At 44.4% G+C, this 23,821-nt stretch overlaps 1 protein-coding gene across 1 annotated transcript; it reads right to left on the bottom strand.

The window, feature by feature from the left end:
* Positions 1 to 303: 303 nt before the first annotated feature.
* LOC145861337 (fish-egg lectin-like) lies at positions 304 to 23,389 on the bottom strand. Its single transcript, XM_082963342.1, has 4 exons — positions 23,360 to 23,389; positions 22,694 to 22,812; positions 20,139 to 20,249; positions 304 to 885 (listed from the first exon to the last, which is right to left on the bottom strand). Exons 1-4 carry the CDS (start codon positions 23,387 to 23,389, stop codon positions 744 to 746), a joined length of 402 nt encoding a protein of 133 aa, XP_082819468.1. The 3' UTR covers positions 304 to 743.
* Positions 23,390 to 23,821: the final 432 nt, after the last annotated feature.

Below are 23,821 nucleotides of genomic sequence, written 5' to 3'. Positions count from 1 at the left end.
ATAAACTACACATGTCCGTCAAAGAGTAGTGTAGTGATTAGTGGGTAGTTACACATCTTTAATAGAGCACACTATAAAAGGTGTTGTCAAATATGTACCTGACACTACATAAATAAGGCACCTGTCAATCAAACTATGCATCAGGGACCTAAAGGTTCACCAGTTCCTGCACACTGTAGCACTGTAGTACTCTAGTCATATTTAACCTTCTGAGTAAGAAGATTCACAAAACAGATCTTTAACTGGATCTTTGCAGAGCTACCTTAAATCCCCCTGTTCAATATGATTTAAAACACACTGAAATGAGTTTCAAAATGAATGCTTTATTTGCGGGAAAATATGATATAATGAGATAATGACAAGGACTCCATTCAATCCTATTGATGACCTCTGAAGCACAGCAAAACCCATGTGGATCGTGACCGTGCCCAAGTTTACACTACGATCAAATAGCAGCCATGGCAAAGCTCAATTGAAGTGTTAATCAAGAATAAACTTTTATAACGTTATTGCTTGCCAAATTGTGTAAGAAAACATCATTGATAAATTCTTTATATCATTAAGATCAGTGTTTACTATTGATAGAGATAAAGTACTGAAAAATATAGTTAGAGCAATGGGTTTTAGAATGAAGGATTCTTGTGAATTAATGTTGAGAATTGAGATTGTTCCAGACAGAGAGATCAATGAGTTAGCAAGTGAACTTGTCAGATCCCGAACGGCCTTCAGATGCAGAGGAGAGGCTAATGTTTGCACACCATGGTGAAGCCAGACTTGGAGACGACCCAAAGACGGCCCAGGTCGTAGGTCACGTGCTTCATTGGCATGTACATTGGGATATTGCTCCATCCGGTGCCCTCTGGTTTACTGGCTCTGATGCCGTCTCTGTGTTGAAGAAAGGGGTGGGGTTTGCGTTCAAAGTTTATAAAACATTTGTGGACTTTAATAATTCTATATAGCTATTGATTTTTATAAGAATATCACCAATAACTCTAGAGCTTAACACAACTGCATCAGAAGCCAAAATGTAAGCTTTTATTCAATTGTTTCTAAACAATGTTATTTCAAAAAAAATGTGTAGCCCTTTGTATGAATTTGAGAGTGGTTATCTGTTTACCAAAACAAGCATGTACTGTAAGAACCAGAGTTATTCATAAAGGTATATCATTATTATTCTTAGTTATCATTACAAGTCATTTTCAAGTTAATACTGTTGGGGGGGGGTGGTGGACCCGGACCTGCTTTTCTGGTTCCTCACTAACGGTTAAGTAAAAGACAGACAATTTATGGTAAGGTGAAAGACCACCCTTCTTAACTGCTGCTACCCAGATACCTAACTGCTGCAGCGCTGCTACCTAACTGCTGCTGCCATGCTACCTAACTGCTGCTGCCATGCTACCTAACTGCTGCAGCGCCGCTACCTAACTGCTGCTGCCATGATACCTAACTGCTGCTACCCCGCTACCTAACTGCTGCAGCGCTGCTACCTAACTGCTGCTGCCATGCTACCTAACTGCTGCTGCCATGCTACCTAACTGCTGCTGCCCTGCTACCTATCTGCTGCTGCCCTGCTACCTAACTGCTGCTACCCCGCTACCTAACTGCTGCAGCGCTGCTACCTAACTGCTGCTGCCATGATACCTAACAGCTGCTGGCCCACTACCTAACTGCTGCAGCGCTGCTACCTAACTGCTGCTGCCATGCTACCTAACTGCTGCTACCCCGCTACCTAACTGCTGCAGCGCTGCTACCTAACTGCTGCTGCCATGATACCTAACAGCTGCTGGCCCACTACCTAACTGCTGCTGCCCCGCTACCTAACTGCTGCAGCGCCGCTACCTAACTGCTTCTGCCATGCTACCTAACTGCTGCAGCGCCGCTACCTAACAGCTGCTGGCCCGCTACCTAACTGCTGCTGGCCCGCTACCTAACTGCTGCAGCCCCGCTACCTAACTGCTGCTGCCCCGCTACCTAACTGCTGCAGCACCGCTACCTAACTGCTGCTGCCATGCTACCTAACTGCTGCAGCGCCGCTACCTAACAGCTGCTGGCCCGCTACCTAACTGCTGCAGCCCCGCTACCTAACAGCTGCTGGTCCGCTACCTAACTGCTGCAGCCCCGCTACCTAACAGCTGCTGCCATGCTACCTAACCGCTGCAGCGCCGCTACCTAACAGCTGCTGGCAACCTACCTAACTGCTGCAGCCCCGCTACCTAACAGCTGCTGGCCCGCTACCTAACTGCTGCAGCCCCGCTACCTAACTGCTGCTGCCATGCTACCTAACTGCTGCAGCACCGCTACCTAACAGCTGCTGGCCTGCTACCTAACTGCTGCTGCCCCGCTACCTAACTGCTGCAGCCCGCTACCTAACTGCTACTGACCTGCTACCTAACTGCTGCTGCCATGCTACCTAACTGCTGCTGCCATGCTACCTAACTGCTACTGCCATGCTACCTAACTGCTGCAGCCCCGCTACCTAACTGCTGCAGCCCCGCTACCTAACTGCTGCTGCCCCGCTACCTAACTGCTGCTGCCCCGCTACCTAACTGCTGCTGCCATGCTACCTAACTGCTGCAGCCCCGCTACCTAACTGCTGCTGGCCCGCTACCTAACTGCTGCAGCGCCGCTACCTAACTGCTGCTGCCATGCTACCTAACTGCTGCAGCGCCGCTACCTAACAGCTGCTGGCCCGCTACCTAACTGCTGCAGCCCCGCTACCTAACAGCTGCTGGCCCGCTACCTAACTGCTGCAGCCCCGCTACCTAACAGCTGCTGCCATGCTTCCTAACCGCTGCAGCGCCGCTACCTAACAGCTGCTGGCCCGCTACCTAACTGCTGCAGCCCCGCTACCTAACAGCTGCTGGCCCGCTACCTAACTGCTGCAGCCCCGCTACCTAACTGCTGCTGCCATGCTACCTAACTGCTGCAGCGCCGCTACCTAACAGCTGCTGGCCCGCTACCTAACTGCTGCTGCCCCGCTACCTAACTGCTGCAGCCCGCTACCTAACTGCTACTGCCCTGCTACCTAACTGCTGCTGCCATGCTACCTAACTGCTGCTGCCACGCTACCTAACTGCTACTGCCATGCTACCTAACTGCTGCTGCCATGCTACCTAACTGCTGCAGCCCCGCTACCTAACTGCTGCTGGCCCGCTACCTAACTGCTGCTGCCCCGCTACCTAACTGCTGCTGCCATGCTACCTAACTGCTGCAGCCCCGCTACCTAACAGCTGCTGGCCCGCTACCTAACTGCTGCTGGCCCGCTACCTAACTGCTGCAGCCCCGCTACCTAACTGCTGCTGCCCCGCTACCTAACTGCTGCAGCACCGCTACCTAACTGCTGCTGCCATGCTACCTAACTGCTGCAGCGCCGCTACCTAACAGCTGCTGGCCCGCTACCTAACTGCTGCAGCCCCGCTACCTAACAGCTGCTGGTCCGCTACCTAACTGCTGCAGCCCCGCTACCTAACAGCTGCTGCCATGCTACCTAACCGCTGCAGCGCCGCTACCTAACAGCTGCTGGCCCGCTACGTAACTGCTGCAGCCCCGCTACCTAACAGCTGCTGGCCCGCTACCTAACTGCTGCAGCCCCGCTACCTAACTGCTGCTGCCATGCTACCTAACTGCTGCAGCGCCGCTACCTAACAGCTGCTGGCCCGCTACCTAACTGCTGCTGCCCCGCTACCTAACTGCTGCAGCCCGCTACCTAACTGCTACTGACCTGCTACCTAACTGCTGCTGCCATGCTACCTAACTGCTGCTGCCATGCTACCTAACTGCTACTGCCATGCTACCTAACTGCTGCAGCCCCGCTACCTAACTGCTGCAGCCCCGCTACCTAACTGCTGCTGCCCCGCTACCTAACTGCTGCTGCCCCGCTACCTAACTGCTGCTGCCATGCTACCTAACTGCTGCAGCCCCGCTACCTAACTGCTGCTGGCCCGCTACCTAACTGCTGCAGCGCCGCTACCTAACTGCTGCTGCCATGCTACCTAACTGCTGCAGCGCCGCTACCTAACAGCTGCTGGCCCGCTACCTAACTGCTGCAGCCCCGCTACCTAACAGCTGCTGGCCCGCTACCTAACTGCTGCAGCCCCGCTACCTAACAGCTGCTGCCATGCTTCCTAAACGCTGCAGCGCCGCTACCTAACAGCTGCTGGCCCGCTACCTAACTGCTGCAGCCCCGCTACCTAACAGCTGCTGGCCCGCTACCTAACTGCTGCAGCCCCGCTACCTAACTGCTGCTGCCATGCTACCTAACTGCTGCAGCGCCGCTACCTAACAGCTGCTGGCCCGCTACCTAACTGCTGCTGCCCCGCTACCTAACTGCTGCAGCCCGCTACCTAACTGCTACTGCCATGCTACCTAACTGCTGTAGCCCCGCTACCTAACTGCTGCAGCCCCGCTACCTAACTGCTGCTGCCCCGCTACCTAACTGCTGCTGCCCCGCTACCTAACTGCTGCTGCCATGCTACCTAACTGCTGCAGCCCCGCTACCTAACTGCTGCTGGCCCGCTACCTAACTGCTGCTGGCCTGCTACCTAACTGCTGCTGCCCCCCTAGCTAACTGCTACTGCTGCAATGGATTATCTGGATTATCTCTTCTATTATGTCAATCTCTCATATCAGTATCATGTTGAAATGGAGTGGAATGTTAAAACTATTTCTCCAGGCACGATGTCACATTCTGACCTGTAAAGGTGTTATTTGTTAGTGTTTAGTTTGGTCAGGACGTGGCAGGGGGGATTTGTTTTATGTGGTTCAGGGTGGTTGTGTGTATGTGTCCATGTAGAGAGGGGTATTTGATTTATTAGTCAAGGGTTTTTGTTATTGTTCTATGTTAGTTTATTTCTATGTTCTGTCTAGTCATTTGTATTTCTATGTTTAGTTAATTGGTGTTGGGGCCTTCAGTTGGAGGCAGCTGTCTATCGTTGCCTCTGATTGAAGGTCCTATAATTAGGGGTGTGTTTGTATTGTGGGTAGTTGTAGTCTGTTTTGTGCTTGTCACCTGACAGAACTGTTAGTGTTGTTTCTGTTAATTGTATACGTGTTTATTTTTGTTTCTCCTTCTTATATTAAAAAGAGAAGATGAGTATACACTTCCCTGTTGCGTCTTGGTCCTCCACACACGACACTCGTTACACACGACAAGACAGTGAGTTCTATCAAATCTTTAACCACAGATCAGATAAAGAGATACAACATTCTCATTAGTGTAGCCAGGGCAAACCCATTTTCACGATTTCTGTTAGTTCCATTTATAGTCCAAAAAAATATGTTAAAAAAAAGAAACAATCTATTATCAACTTCAACGAATCACAACCTTACATAGAATATCAACATTGACAATTGTTGGCTGTTATTTCAGTGATAGCACACTGGGAAATGTGTTAATGAGACATGCATTTTAAACCAACAGAGTTTTCTAAAGTTTTGGGTCTGAATACTTTCCGAATGCACTTCTATTCTCATAGATTATATATATTTTAAATTAAAAATGATGAAAAATAATCATTTTTGCTAAGAGTATTATTACATTACTGACTATGACTTTTTAAACCACCAAGCTGTAACACGGGTCGTATAAAGGGGACCAAGGCGCAGCGTGTAGAGTGCTCATATTTACTTTTAATGAATATACTTAAACAAAACGACCGACAACAGTTCCGTCAGGTGACATACACTAAACAGAAAACCACTACCCACAAAACCCAGGAAGAAAAACCCCTACTTAAATACGATCTCCAATCAGAGGCAACGAGGATCAGCTGCCTCCAATTGGAGATCAACCCAAACAACCCCAACATAGAAATAGAAAAACTAGAACTAAAACATAGACATAGATAAACCCAAAACACCCTCTGTCACGCCCTGACCTACTCTACTATAGAAAATGACATCTTACTAGGGTCAGGACGTGACACAAGCAGTCTCTGCAAAATATACTCTCGTGTGATCAACTCAGCTATTTGTGTTTCAAAGTTCAATATTTAAGTTTACAAATTATTTTTAAAAATTCCACATTGATTAGAATGGGTTGATGGAGTATTCCATGCCAGCTCAACAATTTCCCAATTTTAGGTACAGCCATATCTAAGCTCACTGGACTTTTTCTAAGTTACATTTTTTTAATTTTACATTTATGTCGTGGCTGCGACCTAACTATTTCAACATTGATTGATGCCTAGTTATGGGATGCTGAATCCTCATGTAAGATTGAACTATGAACATTGACTGAGTGCCTAGTTATTGGACACTGATGGTAGATCGGGCTATGATCATGATGAAATAATGAGAGATGATGAGCTATGACAAGGATTGGATTCACAAATGCCTTGCTCATATCGAATTATGGATGTTTTTGCCCACTACTAATTATTATGAATGTGTGCACTACATGGTGAAGCCAGACTTGGAGATGACCCAAAACTCTATCGATGACATGGTGTGAATCAAGGAATGACAATATTAACATAGAGTGCTGAAATAAAGTATTACCATGAATGGACTAAATACAGAAATACATTTTAGAATAAAATAGTCTTACAAACAAAATGTCTGGTTACTGTAACAACATGTGAGAGCTTTGTCTAAATTTTCCAGTGACAAACAGCTGTGAGACTCAAAAGATAAACTTGACTGTAAAATATGATCTTAGATCAGCTTTAAAACTAGCGTTACAACTCCACAGACAGCTGTACAGGAGAGGGTCAACTAGCAATACAACCCCTCAGACAGCTGTATAGGAGAGGGTCAACTAGCATTACAACCCCTCAGACAGCTGTACAGGAGAGGGTCAACTAGCATTACAACCCCTCAGACAGCTGTATAGGAGAGGGTCAACTAGCATTACAACCCCCCAGACAGCTGTATAGGAGAGGGTCAACTAGCATTACAACCCCCCAGACAGCTGTACAAGAGAGGGTCAACTAGCATTACAACCCCTCAGACAGCTGTATAGGAGAGGGTCAACTAGCATTACAACCCCCCAGACAGCTGTACAAGAGAGGGTCAACGAGCATTACAACCCCTCAGACAGCTGTACAGGAGAGGGTCAACTAGCAATACAACCCCTCAGACAGCTGTATAGGAGAGGGTCAACTAGCATTACAACCCCCCAGACAGCTGTACAAGAGAGGGTCAACTAGCATTACAACTCCTCAGACAGCTGTACAAGAGAGGGTCAACTAGCATTACAACCCCCCAGACAGCTGTACAAGAGAGGGTCAACTAGCATTACAACTCCTCAGACAGCTGTATAGGAGAGGGTCAACTAGCATTACAACTCCTCAGACAGCTGTACAAGAGAGGGTCAACTAGCATTACAACCCCTTAGACAGCTGTATAGGAGAGGGTCAACTAGCAATACAACCCCTCAGACAGCTGTACAGGAGAGGGTCAACTAGCATTACAACCCCTCAGACAGCTGTACAGGAGAGGGTCAACTAGCATTACAACCCCTCAGACAGCTGTACAGGAGAGGGTCAACTAGCATTACAACCCCCCAGACAGCTGTACATGAGAGGGTCAACTAGCATTACAACCCCCCAGACAGCTGTACATGAGAGGGTCAACTAGCATTACAACCCCCCAGACAGCTGTACATGATAGGGTCAACTAGCATTACAACCCCGCCAGACAGCTGTACAGGAGAGGGTCAACTAGCATTACAACCCCTCAGACAGCTGTACAGGAGAGGGTCAACTAGCATTACAACCCCTCAGACAGCTGTATATGAGAGGGTCAACTAGCAATACAACCCCTTAGACAGCTGTATAGGAAAGGGTCAACTAGCATTACAACCCCTCAGACAGCTGTATAGGAGAGGGTCAACTAGCATTACAACCCCCCAGACAGCTGTACAGGAGAGGTTCAACTAGCATTACAACCCCTCAGACAGCTGTACAAGAGAGGGTCAACTAGCATTACAACCCCCCAGACAGCTGTACAAGAGAGGGTCAACTAGCATTACAACCCCCCAGACAGCTGTACAGGAGAGGGTCAACTAGCAATACAACCCCTCAGAGAGCTGTACAGGAGAGGGTCAACTAGCATTACAACCCATCAGACAAGTACATACTGTAGAAACAACATGTGAGAATACCAAAGTCAGGATGATTGATTTGAAGTTATTCATGTAGTAAGTACATGGTAATAGATAAATAAAAGTATCTTGTACTTATAAGGTCCTCAATACTAACCTTTAGGACTAAAGATGACTACTATATAATTACATTGTATTACTTTGTATTTACTGAGTCAGTATGTACAGTTGGATGTTTACCTGTGAATTCACTGTATCACAATTCCAGTGGGTCAGAAGTTTACATACACTAAGTTGACTGTGCCTTTAAACAGCTTGGAAAATTCCAGAAAATGATATCATGGCTTCCTGACAGACGAATTGACATAATTTGGGTCAATTGAAGGTGTACCTGTGGATGTATTTCAAGGCCTACCTTCAAACTCAATGCCTCTTTGCTTGCCATCATGGGAAAATCAAAAGAAATCAGCCAAGACCTCAGAATTTCTTTGTTGTTTACCTCCACAAGTCTGGTTCATCCTTCAGAACAATTCCCAAACGCCTGAAGGTACCACGTTCATCTGAACAAACAACAGTATGCAAGTATAAACACCTTGGGACCACGCAGCCGTCATACCGCTCAGGAAGGAGATGCGTTCTGTCTCCTAGAGATGAATGTACTTTGGTGCGAAAAGTGCAAATCAATCCCAGAACAACAGCAAAGGACCTTGTGAAGATGCTGGAGGAAACAGGTACAAAAGTATCTATATCCACAGTAAAACGAGTCCTATATCGACATAACCTGAAAGGCCGCTCAGCAAGGAAGAAGCCACTGCTCCAAAACCGTCAGAAAAAAGCCAGACTATGGTTTGCAACTGCACATAGGGACAAAGATCGTACTTTTTGGAGAGTCAACTGGAGGTGGGGAGAGCTGCCACTTTCAAGGTGTGGGACTCTAACCCAGAAGTTTATAAGAAATCCTGCTATGCCCTGCGACGAACCATCAAACAGGCAAAGCATCAATAAAGGGCTAAGATGGAATCATACTCCACCTGCTTCGACGCTCGTCCTAAGTGGCAGGGCTTGCAAACTATTACAGACTACAAAGGGAAGCACAGCCGCAAGCTGCCCAGTGACACGAGCCTACTAGACGAGCTAAATTACTTCTATGCTCGCTTCAAGGCAAGCAACACTGAGGCATGCGTGAGAGCATCAGCTGTTCTGGACGACTGTGTGATCACACTCTCCATAGCCGAAGTAAGACCTTTAACCTCCCTGGGCAAGGTGGGACGCTTGCAAAAACCAAAACCACAGCTAAATGCAGCACTAACCTTTGATGATCTTCATCGGATGACACTCCTAGGACATTATGTTATACAATACATGCATGTTTTGTTCAATCAAGTTCGTATTTATATCAAAAACCAGCTTTTTACATTAGCATGTGATGTTCAGAACTAGCATACCCACCGCAAACTTCCGGTGAATTTACTAAATTACTCACGATTAACATTCACAGAATACATAACAATTATTTAAAGAAGTATAGATACAGAACTCCTTTATGCAATCGCGGTGTCAGATTTTAAAATAGCTTTCGGCAAAAGCACATTTTGCAATATTCTGAGTAGATAGCCCAGCCATCACGGCTAGCTAATTTGACACCCACCAAGTTTGGCCCTCACCAAACTCAGATTTACTATAAGAAAAATTGGATTACCTTTGCTGTTCTTCGTCAGAATGCACTCCCAGAACTTCTACTTCAACAACAAATGTTGTTTTGGTTCCAAATAATCCATAGTTAAATTGAAATAGCTCCGTTTTGTTCGTGCGCCGGCATTTCGTGACAATTGTTTTCAAAATATTTCATTACCGTACTTCGAAGCATGTCAAACGCTGTTTAAAATATATTGTTATGCGATTTTTCTCGTAAAATGGCGATAATATTCCAACCGGGCGACATTGTATTCATTCAAAGACTGAAAGAAAAACATGGAGTCCTCTCGTGGACGCTCATCTCCAGTGTCATTGTTCCCTACCTGACCACTCACAAAAACTCCTGCTGTTTTTCGCCCAGAGACTGCAGAGACATCATTCCACTTTCTGGCGCCTTCTGAGAGCCAATGGAAGCCTTAGAAAATGTCACGTTACAGCAGACATGCTGTATTTTTGATAGAGATGCCACAGAAGGAGAACAAATTGTCAGACAGGGCACTTCCTGTATGGAATCTTCTCAGGTTTTGGCCGGCCATATGAGTTCTGTTATACTCACAGACACCATTCAAACAGTTTTAGAAACTTTAGAGTGTTTTCTATCCAAATCTACTAATTATATGCATATTCTCATTACTGGGCAAGAGTAGTAACCAGTTTAAATCGGGTACGTTTTTTATCCGGCCGTGCAAATACTGCCCCCTAGCCCCAACAGGTTTTAAACAGGTCAACATTCACAAGGCTGTGGGGCCAGACGGATTACCAGGACGGGTGCTCCGGGCATGTGCTGACCAACTGGCAGGTGTCTTCACTGACATTTTCAACATGTCCCTGATTGAGTCTGTAATACCAACATGTTTCAAGCAGACCGCCATTGTCCCTGTGCCCAAGAACACGAAGGCAGCCTGCCTAAATTACTACAGACCCGTAGCACTCACGTCCGTAGCCAGGAAGTGCTTTGAAAGGCTGGTCATGGCTCACATCAACACCATTATCCCAGAAACCCTATACCCATTCCAATTTGCATACCGCCCAAACAGATCCGCAGATGATGCAATCTCTATTGCACTCCACAGTGCCCTTTCCCACCTGGACAAAAGGAACACCTATGTGAGAATGCTATTCATTGACTACCGCTCAGCATTCAACACCATAGTACCATCATAGCTCATCGCAAAGCTAAGGATCCTGGGACTAAACACATCCCTCTGCAACTGGAACCTGGACTTCTAGACGGGCTGTCCCAAGGTGGTGAGGGTAGGTAGCAACACATCTGCCACGCTGATCCTCAACACTGGAGCCCCCCAGGGGTGCATGTTCAGTCCCCTCCTGTACTCCCTGTTCACCCATGACTGCATGGCGAGGCACGACTCCAACACCATCATTAAGTTTGCAGATGTCACATCAGTGGTAGGCCTGATCACTGACAACGACGAGACATCCTATAGGGAGGAGGTCAGAGACCTGGCCGGGTGGTGCCAGAATAACAACCTATCCCTCAAAGTAACCAAGACTTCCGACCACCCCCCCATTCTCATCGATGGGGGTGTTGTGGAGCAGGTTGAGAGCTTCAAGTTCCTTGGTGTCCACATCACCAACAAACTTGAATGGTTCAAACACATCAAGACAGTCGTGAAGAGGGCACGACAAAGCCTATTCCCCCTCAGGAAACTAAAAAGATTTAGCATGGGTCCTGAGATCCTCAAAAGGTTCTACAGCTGCAACGTCGAGAGCATCCTGACTGGTTGCATCACTGCCTGGTACGGCAATTGCTCGGCCTCCGACCGCAAGGCACTACAGAGGGTAGTGCGTACGGCCTGTACATCACTGGGGCTAAGCTGCCTGCCATCCAGGACCTCTACACCAGGCGGTGTCAGAGGAAGGCCCTAAAAATTGTCAAAGACCACAGCCACCCCAGTCATAGACTGTTCTCTCTACTACCACATGGCAAGCGGTACCAGAGTGCCAAGTCTAGGCCAAAAAGGCTTCTCAACAGTTTTTACCCCCAAGCCATAAGACTCCTGAACAGGTAATCAAATGGCCACCCGGACTATTTGCATTGTGACCCCACCCCAACCCCTCTTTTACGCTGCTGGTACTCTCTGTTCATCATATATGCACAGTCACTTTAACCATATCTACATGTACATACTACCTCAATCAGCCTGACTAACCGGTGTCTGTATGTAGCCTCGCTACTTTTATAGCCTCGCTACTGTATATAGCCTCGCTACTGTTATTTTCCCTGTCTTTTTACTGTTGTTTTTATTTCTTTACTTACTTATTGTTCACCTACTACCTTTTTTGCACTATTGGTTAGAGCCTGTAAGTAAGCATTTCACTGTAAGGTCTACCTGTTGTATTTGGCGCACGTGACAAATACACTTTGATTTGATTTGAAATGACCTCTGGTCTGATGAAACTAAAATAGAACTGTTTGGCCATAATGACCACCGTTATGTTTGAAGGAAAAAGGGGGAGGTGTCAGGTGTGTGCGTACTGGTAGCGAAGTCAGGTGCAGGAGAGCAGAGATTTGTGAACAGGTGCACACTTTATTGAGGCAAAGGTGCAAAACGCGCAAAACAGTCACAAGAATTATGTTTAACAATAAACATCTTCGTGAAAATACCATGGAAGAAACAAACCAGTCTGGTGCGTCAACAATAAACAGGTAACACAAACAATCTTTCACAAAGACATGGGGAACAGAGGAATAAATACATGTAGATTGATTGGGGAATGAAAACCAGGTGTGCAGGGAACAAGACAAAACAAATGGATACATGAAAAATGGAGCGGCGATGGCTAGAAAGCCGGTGATGTCGACCGCCAAACACCGTCCGAACAAGGAGAGGAGCCGACTTCGGCGGAAGTCGTGACAGGAGGCTTGCAAGTCGAAGAACACCATCCCAACCGTGAAGCACGGGGGTGGCAGCATCATGTTGTGGGGGTGCTTTGCTGCAGGAGGGACTGGTGCACTTCACAATATAGATGGCATCATGAGGAGGAAAATTACATGGATATATTGAAGCAACATCTCAAGACATCAGTCAGGAAGTTAAAGCTTGGTCGCAAATTGGTCTTCCAAATGGACAATGACCCCAAGAATACTTCCAAAGTTGTGGCAAAATGACTTAAGGACAACAAAGTCAAGGTATTAGAGTGGCCACCATAAAGCACTGACCTCAATCCCATAGAAAATGTGTGGGCAGAACTGAAAAAGTGTGTGCGAGCAAGGAGGCCTACAAACCTGACTCAGTTACTTCAGCTCTGTCAGGAGGAATGGGCCAAAATTCACCCAACTTTTTGTGGGAAGCTTGTGGAAGGCTACCCAAAACTTTTGACCCAAGATAAACAATTTAAAGGCAATGCTACCAAATACTAATTGAGTGTATGTAAACTTATGACCCACTGGGAATGTGATGAAAGAAATAAAGTTGAAATAAATCATTCTCTCTACTGAAATTCTGACATTTCACATTCTTAAAATAAAGTGGTGATCCTAACTGACCTAGGACAGGACATTTTTACAAGGATTAAATGTCAGGAATTGTGAAAAACTGAGTTTAAATGTATTTGGCTAAGGTGTATGTAAACTTCCGACTTCAACTGTAGTCCTTACTTGTTTGCTACCAAGTAAATACGTGGGGACTAAATAGTTAGCAACAATTCTTTTTTGTTACTAAGTATTTACCTAGTTATTGCCTAGTAATAACCGGGCTGTAAAATGAAGGCTTACGTAAATTAGCAATTTGCCTATTTGCCTAGCAATATGTTGTGGAAACCATTTGTAGACCATGTTTGTATTGTTGGCAACTAGTCGTCTGTTAATATACTGAACAAAAATATTAATGCAACACGCAACCATTTCAAATATTCTGTAACTGAATCTATAACTGAGTAAAATATTTGAAATGGTTGCGTGTTGCATTAATATTTTCGTAAGGAAATCAGTCCCAAATCTATATATTTTTCACATGACTGGGAATACAGATATGCATCTGTTGGTCACAGATACCTTTAAAAAAGATAGCTGCGGGATCAGAAAGCCAGTCAGTATCTGGTGTGACCAACATTTGCATCAAGCAGCGTGACACATCTCCTTCGCATTGTGTTGATCAGGCTGTTGATTGTGGCCTGTGGAATGTTGTCCCACTCCTCTTCAATGGCTGTGCAAAGGTGCTGGATATTGTTGGGAACTGGAACACACTGTCATGCACATTGCTCGAGAGCATTCCAAACATGCTCAACTGGTGACATGTCTGGTGAGTATGCAGGCCATGGAAGAACTGGGACATTTTTAGCTTCCAGGAATTGTGTACAGATCCTTGCGACTTTATCATGCTGAAACATGAGGTGATGAATCACACGGCAATGGGCCTCAGGAGCTTGTCACGATATCTCTGTTAGTTGTCCGTACTTTATGCCTGCCCATACTATAAGCCCATGCCACCATGAGGCACTATGTTCACAACGTTGACATCAGCAAACCGCTCGCCCTACACAACACCATATACGTGGTCCTGCCAAAACGATGTTGGAGGAGGCTTATGGTAGGGAAATTAACATTACATTATCTGGCAACAGCTCTGGTGGACATTCCTGCAGTCAGCATGCCAATTGCATGCTCCCATAAAACTTGAGACATCTGTGGCATTGTGTTTGTGAGAAAACTGCACATTTCAGAGTGGCCTTTTATTGTCCCTAGCACAAGGTGCACCTGTGTAATGATCATGCTGTTTAATCAGCTTCTTGATATGCCACACCTGTCAAGTGGATGGATTATCTTGGCAAAGTAGAAATGCTCACTAACAGGGATGCAAACAAATTTGTGCACAGAAATTGAGAGAAATTAACTTTTTGTGCTTATGGAACATTTCTGGGATCTTTTATTTCAGCTCATGAAACATAGGACCAACACTTTACATGTTGCAGTCATATTTTTGTTCAGTATAATAAATTACACATTTACCCAACTTTAATAGAGCAGACTGTGTGAAAGGTGTTGTCAAATGCTTTATTTAAATCAACATAACAAATATGTACACTACTGTTCAAAAGTTTGGGGTCACTTAGAAATGTCCTTGTTTTTGAAAGAAAATGAATTTTTTTTGTCCATTAAAATAACACCAAATTGATCAGAAATACAGTGTAGACATTGTTAATGTTGTAAATGACTATTGTAGCTGGAAACAGCAGATTACTTTTGGAATATCTACGTAGGTGTACAGAGGCCCATTATCAGAAACCATTTATTAGACCACTTCCCTTTATCCACATTTTTTTACGTTACAGCCTTATTCTAAAATAGATGTATGTAAAAATCATCAATCTATAAACAATACCCCATAATGACGAAGCGATAACAGGTTTTTAGAAATGTTTGCAAATGTATTAAAAATAAAAAAACAGAAATACCTTATATACACCGCTCTAAAAAATAAAGGGAACACTAAAATAACACGTCCTAGATCTGAATGAATGAAATAATCTTATTAAATACTTTTTTCTTTACATAGTTGAATGTGCTGACAACAAAATCACACAAAAATAATCAATGAAAATTCAATTTATCAACCCATGGAGGTCTGGATTTGCAGTCACACTCAAAATTAAAGTGGAAAACCACACTACAGGCTGATCCAACTTTGATGTAATGTCCTTAAAACAAGTCAAAATGAGGCTCAGTAGCGTGTGTGGCCTCCACGTGCCTGTATGACCTCCCTACAACGCCTGGGCATGCTCCTGATGAGGTGGCGGATGGTCTCCTGAGGGATCTCCTCCCAGACCTGGACTAAAGCATCCGCCAACTCCTGGACAGTCTGTGGTGCAACGTGGCGTTGGTGGATGGAGCGAGACATGATGTCCCAGATGTGCTCAATTGGATTCAGGTCTGGGGAACGGGCGGGCCAGTCCATAGCATCAATGCCTTCCTCTTGCAGGAACTGCTGACACACTCCAGCCACATGAGGTCTAGCATTGTCTTGCATTAGGAGGAACCCAGGGCCAACCGCACCAGCATATGGTCTCACAAGGGGTCTGAGGATCTCATCTCGGTACCTAATGGCAGTCAGGCTACCTCTGGCGAGCACAGGGAGGGCTGTGCGGCCCCCCAAAGAAATGCCACCCCACACCATGACTGACCCACCGCCAAACCGGTCATGCTGGAGGATGTTGCAGGCAGCAGAATGTTCTCCACGGCGTCTCCAGACACTGTCACGTTTGTCACATGTGCTCAGTGTGAACCTGCTTTCATCTGTGAAGAGCACAGGGCGCCAGTGGCGAATTTGCCAATCTTGGTGTTCTCTGGCAAATGCCAAACGTCCTGCACGGTGTTGGGCTGTAAGCACAACCCCCACCTGTGGACGTCGGACCCTCATTCCACCCTCATGGAGTCTGTTTCTGACCGTTTGAACAGACACATGCACATTTGTGGCCTGCTAGAGGTCATTTTGCAGGGCTCTGGTAGTGCTCCTCCTGCTCCTCTTTGCACAAAGGCAGAGGTAGCGGTCCTGCTGCTGGGTTGTTGCCCTCCTACGGCCTCCTCCACGTCTCCTGATGTACTGGCCTGTCTCCTGGTAGCGCCTCCATGCTCTGGACACTACGCTGACAGACACAGCAAACCTTCTTGCCACAGCTCGCATTGATCTGCCATCCTGGATGAGCTGCACTACCTGAGCCACTTGTGTGGGTTGTAGACTCCGTCTCATGCTACCACTAGAGTGAAAGCACCGCCAGCATTCAAAAGTGACCAAAACATCAGCCAGGAAGCATAGGAACTGAGAAGTGGTCTGTGGTCACAACCTGCAGAACCACTCCTTTATTGGGGGTGTCTTGCTAATTGCCTATAATTTCCACCTGTTGTCTATTCCATTTGCACAACAGCATGTGAAATTTATTGTCAATCAGTGTTGCTTCCTAAGTGGACAGTTTGATTTCACAGAAGTGTGATTGACTTGGAGTTACATTGTGTTGTTTAAGTGTTCCCTTTATTTTTTTGAGCAGTGTACATAAGTATTCAGACCCTTTTTCTTTGAGACTCAAAATTGAGCTCAGGTGAATCCTGTTTCCATTGATCATCCTTGAGATGTTTCTACAACTTGATTGGAGTCCACCTGTGGTACTTTCAATTCATTGGACATGATTTCGAAAGGCACACACATGTCTATATAAGGTTGACAGTGCATGTCAGAGCAAAAACCAAGCCATGAGGTTGAAGGAATTGTCCGTAGAGCTCCGAGACAGGATTGTGTCGAGGCACAGATCTGGGGAAGGGTATCAAAAAATGTCTGCAGCTTTGATGGTCCCCAAGAACACAATAGCCTCCATCATTCTTAAATGGAAGAAGTTTGGAACCACCAAGACTATTCCTAGAGCTTGCCACCCAGCCAAACTGAGCAATCGGAGAAGGGCCTTGGTCAGGGAGGTGACCAAGAACCCGAGTTCCTCTGTGGAGATGGGAGAACAGCATTCCACCAATCAGGTCTTTGTGGTAGAGTGGCCAGACGGAAGCCACTCCTCAGTAAAAGGCACATGACAGCCCGCTTGGAGTTTGCCAAAAGGCCCCTAAAGGATTCTCAAAACATGAGAAACAAGATTCTCTGGTCTGATGAAACCAAGATTGAATGCCAAGCGTCACATCTGGAGGAAACCTAGGCACCATCCATATGGTGAAGCATGGTGGTGGCAGCATCATGCTGTGAGGATGATTTTCAGCGGCAGGGACTTGGAGACTAGTCAGGATCAAAGGAAAGATGAACAAAGGAAAGTACAGAGAGATCCTTGATGAAAACCTGCTCCAGAGCGCTCAGGACCTCCGACTGGGGCCCAGCTTCACCTTCCAACAGGACAACGACCCTAAGCACACAGCCAAGATAGCGCTGGAGTGGCTTTGGGACAAGCCTCTGAATGTCCTTGAGTGGCCCAGCCAGTTCCTGGACTTGAACCCGATCGAACATCTCTGGAGACACATGAAAATAGCTGTGCAGTGACGCTCCCCATCCAACCTGACAGGGCTTGAGAGGCTCTAAAGAGAAGTATGGGAGAAACTCCCAAAAAAAAGGTGAGCCAAGCTTGTCGAGTCATACCCAAAAAGACTCGAGGCTGTATTCGCTGCCTAAGGTGCATCAACAAAGTACTGAGTAAAGGGTCTGAATACTATGTAATTGTGATATTTCCGTTTGCAAATAATTCTAAAAACCTGTTTTTGCTTTGTCATTATGGGGTATTGTGTGTAGATAGATAAGGATAAAAAAAACAATTTAATCCATTTTAAAATAAGGCTGTAACATAACAAAATGTGGAAAAAGTCAAGGGGTCTGAATACTCATTAGTATCTTATTCATAATTTTAGGTAATGTTGGAATGATGCTTTTCATTGTTTTGCATACTTTGTGTCTTATAATAAGTTAATGTGCTTTTCTCCACGAGGAGGGGATACTATATAATGTTGTTGGGTCTTTAACCATGTTTGCCAGTGACAGTCTCTTCCCATTCAAATATTGTTTTCAACAAAAAGTTCAGTAATAGACCTATGTAATTCCAGTTGATATTGCAAGGGTTGTTTTGTTTGTGCAATGTGTCTGTATATTGTCTATAAAGGTGGATCCTCATTATTGTATTTTCCTTTCTTTTTAGACCTTATAGGCCTATTAAAATACTTAAAATGGTAGGCTAACCGCATCTCTCTCTCTCTCGCTCTCTCTCTCTGTGGTGACTTAAATTAAATGTTGAGGCCTCTTCTTTAAGGCCTCAACATCTTGCTGAATTTATCTGAACTAACATCTATCTGAATTTCTGTCTGTGTCCGTTTTGAAAGTGCTTAAGGAATAGGCCTACCTCATCGCAGCTCGTTTGCTTGCACTTGCTTATACTTAAAGATAAGTGTTAATGACCAGAACAAACATGAATTTACTGAACAGAAATGTAATAATGTTTGTGTATGATTCAAAAGTCTAGATTAATGTCAGCATTTGTTATTATTGAAGGAGAATGTGGTTCTTATCGAGTTACACAAATCTACAAGGAGTCACTAGAAACCATATTTATTTAAGTCAGCCATATCAGCTACGTTTTTTTTAAATGCAGTAAAAGAAGTTGAATAAACTGTTTCGCTGCCAGACGATGCTTAGCCTGGTCTCATAAACATATGTCCAGGACTCAACAATTTGTATGATATGTTAGGTTTGGTATTGTTAGACAAGACAGATGGTTACTTAAGTCGGGGTGGATGTGTGGGCGTATAAAGGGAGCATCTAGAAAACCAAAGGTTGCTAGTTCAAATCTCATCACGGATTACTTTAGCATTTTAGCGAATTGGCAAATTGAACTACTTACTACTGTTTAGCTACTTTGCAACTACTTAGCATAACCCTTCTCCTAACCTTTAACCTAACTCCTAAACTTAACCCCTAACCTAGCCTCGCTAACATTAGCCATCTATCTAACGTTAGCCACCTAGCCAGAATTCGTAACATATTGTACGCGTTGCAAATTCATAACATAATACCAATTGTAATCTGTAATATATCATACGAGATGGCTGATGGACATCCACAAATGAATACATACCATACGAAATGCAACATGTCATACTAAATGGACTGTTTAGATTCATGGTGCCGTGTGGCTCAGTTGGTAGAGCATAGTGTTTGCAACGCCAGGGTTGTGGGTTCGATTCCCACGGGGGACCAGTACGGGAAGAAAAAAAAAATGTATGAAGTGTATGCATTCACTACTGTAAGTGGCTCTGGATAAGAGCGTCTGCTAAATGACTAAAAAGTAAATTTACATACTGAATAATACGGAATGCTCTGAGACCAGGTTGCCAGGCTCTGCTGAGAGCCAACTCTAGTGGTGGTAAGGAAATACTCCATGGTGCTGAAAGGAAAGCTCCGCTGTTGGGACAGCTTTATGTAGGCCCTAACAGTTTGTGGGCACCGTTTCTCACCCTTATAGTGCAATTAATGTATTTTTTAATGTTGTGTTGTGTAGGGGCTTTGCTGGCATGTATAAAAAGAAATTGGTTGAGTTTGCCCCATCAAGATTTACATGCTAAAATTAACACTGGCAGAGCAACCTAAACTTCCCCCTGTTCAATAAGATTATACAAAAATTACAAGTTTAAAACTGAATGATTTATTTTTGCGGGAAATTATTATATCATAAGATAATAAGCAATGAGAAGGATTACATTCAACCCTATTGATGACCTCTGAAGCACAGCAAAACATGTGGATTGTGACCAACATGACCTTGCCCAAGTTTACATTATGATCTAATAGCCTCCATGGCAAAGATCTATTGAAGTGTTAATCAAGAAGTGATCAAAAAATGTATGATTTAAAAAAAATGTCAGTAAGATCAGTGATTACTATTGATAGAGATAAAGTACTGTACAGACTTGGAGACGACCCAAAGACGGCCCAGGTCGTAGGTCACGTGGCCCATGAGCATGCCCATTGGGATATTGCTCCATCCGGTGCCCTCTGGTTTACTGGCTGTGATGCCGTCTCTGTGTTGAAGAAAGGGTTGGGGTTCACGGTTTAAAGCTTATCCTTTTTTTAAGTACATACATTTTCGGACTTTAATAATTGTATATAGCCATTGATTTTTGAAGAATATAACTTCTGCCTCTTGGGCTTAATACAACCGCATCAGAAGCTAAAATGTACATTTTTACTAAATTGTTTGTAAACAATGTTATTGTAAACAAACAATGTACAGCTTTAATAAACATGTTTCAAAGAAAAATAAAAAATACATTTGTCTGTCTGTGCATTCATAGCTCTATGTATAAATTTGAGAGAGGTTACATTTGTCTAGCTACATGTGACTGTTGTCTAGCTACATGTGACTGCTGTCTGTGACATTCAACTTTTACATATTTTACCTTACACTGTCTATACATTTCTTTATAAGTCTGTTATATGTTTAGATCTGATTTAATTTGACAGATTTTATTTATGTATCTATTTAAATGTTTCTTTAAAGAGCTTCACTGTCACGCCCTGACCTTAGAGAGCCTTTTTATTCTCTATTTTGGTTAGGTCAGGGTGTGACTAGGGTGGGTACTCTAGTTTTTTGTATTTCTATGTTGGCCTGGTATGGTTCCCAATCAGAGGCAGCTGTCTATCGTCGTCTCTGATTGGGGATCATATTTATGGTTACTCTTTATTGTTTTGTTGCCGGTTATCATAAATAAAATTATGATTAACCTATCCCACGCTGCATCTTGGTCCGACCATCATTACAACGACATTCGTGACACTCACAAAGCATGTACAGAGTCGTGTCTTTGGCATCATTAAAACTGAAGACTTATTTATCAAATAACTCTCTGTAATTATTATTACGCGATTAACCTGATTCATCATGTAACTGTAATTAACTAGGAAATCGGGGCACCAAGGAAAATATTCAGATTACAAAGTTATAATTTTCCTAATATAACTTTCAGATATTTTAATATGTGATCAATTAGCCTTCGAATTAATTAATTATTATTTACCTCGCGTTAGTCTCATTCCAAACGTCGTAAATTGTTGGTTATCTGCACGAACCCAGTCTTCACTATGAGTCATCCATACATCAATTGTCTTAAAATCATTTATTTACTAACTAAGTAATTCACAGAAATGCATAACAAACAGTAGATATGGTTACAAAGAAATGATAGAGGAATGTGCCCTAGTGGGCTAAACCGGCATGGCGGCTTGTTAGACAAACGGGGAGTGGGGGGTCAGCTGAGGAGACACTACAGAGTTGAATATTATAACAATTGAAATGCTAATCCTTTGCACATGAACGCTCACTCATTCGGGCACAATTGCAATCAATATATATATTTATGCTCAGTGTGTCGTCGGGATCTCTGTTGAAACGTTCGTTTCTGTTGAAGAGTCTGTCCGCCCTCTCTCGCTCTCTGTCGTGGTTAGAATGGATAGTTCAGAGTGACATTCATTCATGTCGTTATAGGATAGGTGTTTCGGCGGTTGTCGGTCTTCCCGTTCAATGATACCGAATTCCTAGCTGCAGACTAGTAATTAGTACCAAAGACTTGTTCTAATTCTGTCGGTATCAATAGTCTAAGAGTATAACCACATGGGATGGTTAAAAGATTCAGCAAGAGAAATGCAGGGTCTGCAACCTTTAGCCATCTCATTATCGAGGTAAGCTGGTCTCCTCTCAAACCTTGGCCCTCTCGTTATCGAGGTAAGCTGGTCTGAAGTGGGAAAACCCAGGTGGGGATTTTATTCGGAACATCGAAAAGGCTGTCTCATGACGCCAGGTCCTGTCTGTGCCCCTAGGGGCGTGCCAATGACTTAGTGAAACTTTAAACAGAAATACAATTCTCTCACATTAACATCATTACATAGCATCCCATCACCTCACAAATAGCTTCATCCTTATTCATTCATTTTATACAACCATTAGATGTAAGTCTCATACCTGAGACTCTTCTATAAACATGGTTATGGTAATGTGGCTGTATTGTTTCTCATGAATTTCACAAAATTGAACCAAACGGACCAGTTCGTAGCTGGATTCTTCACCGATCTTTTATACCTTCTCCAGAACCTGAATATTGTTCGGTTGTCAAGTTCTGTGAGGTGGAAGAAATTCCTTTGTTCTCTCTATGAAAACTCACTCTCTCTATACTGTCTGGCCATGAGGCAGGATCTTCTCTAGGAATTTACGACCTCTTCTGACCACAGCAGCCTGGGTGTGGGAGACAGAGGTAGGGGGATGGTGCATAGAAAAAGGCTGTTGCAGAGGGAGGGGGGGAATAGTGCTCGCTGTACCCAAAGAGGGCAACGTCATGACAACAGTAAGGATCAGAGTTATTCATAAAGGTATATCATTATTATTGTAAGTTCTTATTACAAGTCATATTCAAGTTAATAATGTTGAGGGGGAAAGGGTGGAACTATACACATAGTTCAGTAGCAACCTTACCTGGTATAAACACTACCCGCAGAGTTGACCCCAAAGACACTACCATCAGTTGCCACCTCAATCATGGAAAGCTTGCCATCAATGTGACTCCACCCCTTGTTTTGGCAGTCTTGATTCAGCTGGAAACAAAATGATACAATCAGGGTTTTAGGACAATTTCAACAGTTATAATATGAAACAGTTTTAAAATAACTGACACTCTTCATCCTCTACTACTCTACTCCAGCTCTCACACTCTTTCCCAGATCTTACACTCATTAAGAAGATATCATCATTCTTGTTGACTGCCCAGCACCCAAAGCGTCCGCAGCTGTAGTACTTCACAGCTCCTGGCAATCCTGTCCATGGAAGGGGTGAGCCTGGACCCTTGTAGCCAACTGTGGCACTACATGTCAGACAGAATGAAGTATCTTTCATGTGGACCCCCACAATAAACTGTTCACCTCCAGCATCCACCTGCTTCAGAAGGCCTGAAGACCATAAAGACAGACTGACACACAGACAATCAAACAAGTAGCACTTATATGTGAGTACTGCAAAATGACATACAATAACAATATTAAACTTGTAAAACATGAATAATTTTTCAAGAACACCCTGATGGTATCAGGAAAGCTAAGAAGCATGTGTCCACCGGATAAATATTGAGTAATGCTCTCCACTTACCTGCAGCTTGCACTCAGTTACCGGTGACATACCTGTAGATTGAGTTGGCCTTGTTGATTAAACAGCATGATCATTACACAGGTGCTGGGCAGAATAAAAGGTCAGTTTTGTCACACAACACAATGTCAGAGATATCTCAAGTTTTGAGGGAGCGTGCACTTGGCAAGCTGACTGCAGTAATGTTCACCAGAGCTGCTGCAAGATCATTTTATGTTAATTTCTCTACAATAAGCCGCCTCCAAAGTCTTTTTAGAGAATTTGGCAGTATGTCCATCTGGCCTAATGCAGTCCATCTGTATGGCTTTGTGTGGGCGAGCGGTTTGCAGTGAAACGAGTGCGTGTAGGGTTATAGTATGCGCAGACATAAGCTACAGACAACGAACACAAGTGCATTTTATTGATGGCAATTTCAATGTAAAGAAATACCATGATGACATCCTGAGGCCCATTGTGGGCCCCTTT

Source organism: Salmo salar, chromosome 17, assembly GCF_965601325.2.
Source record: "Salmo salar chromosome 17, fSalSal1, whole genome shotgun sequence".
Taxonomy (NCBI): Eukaryota; Metazoa; Chordata; class Actinopteri; order Salmoniformes; family Salmonidae; genus Salmo; species Salmo salar.
This window is presented reverse-complemented; position numbering and strand designations above follow the sequence as displayed.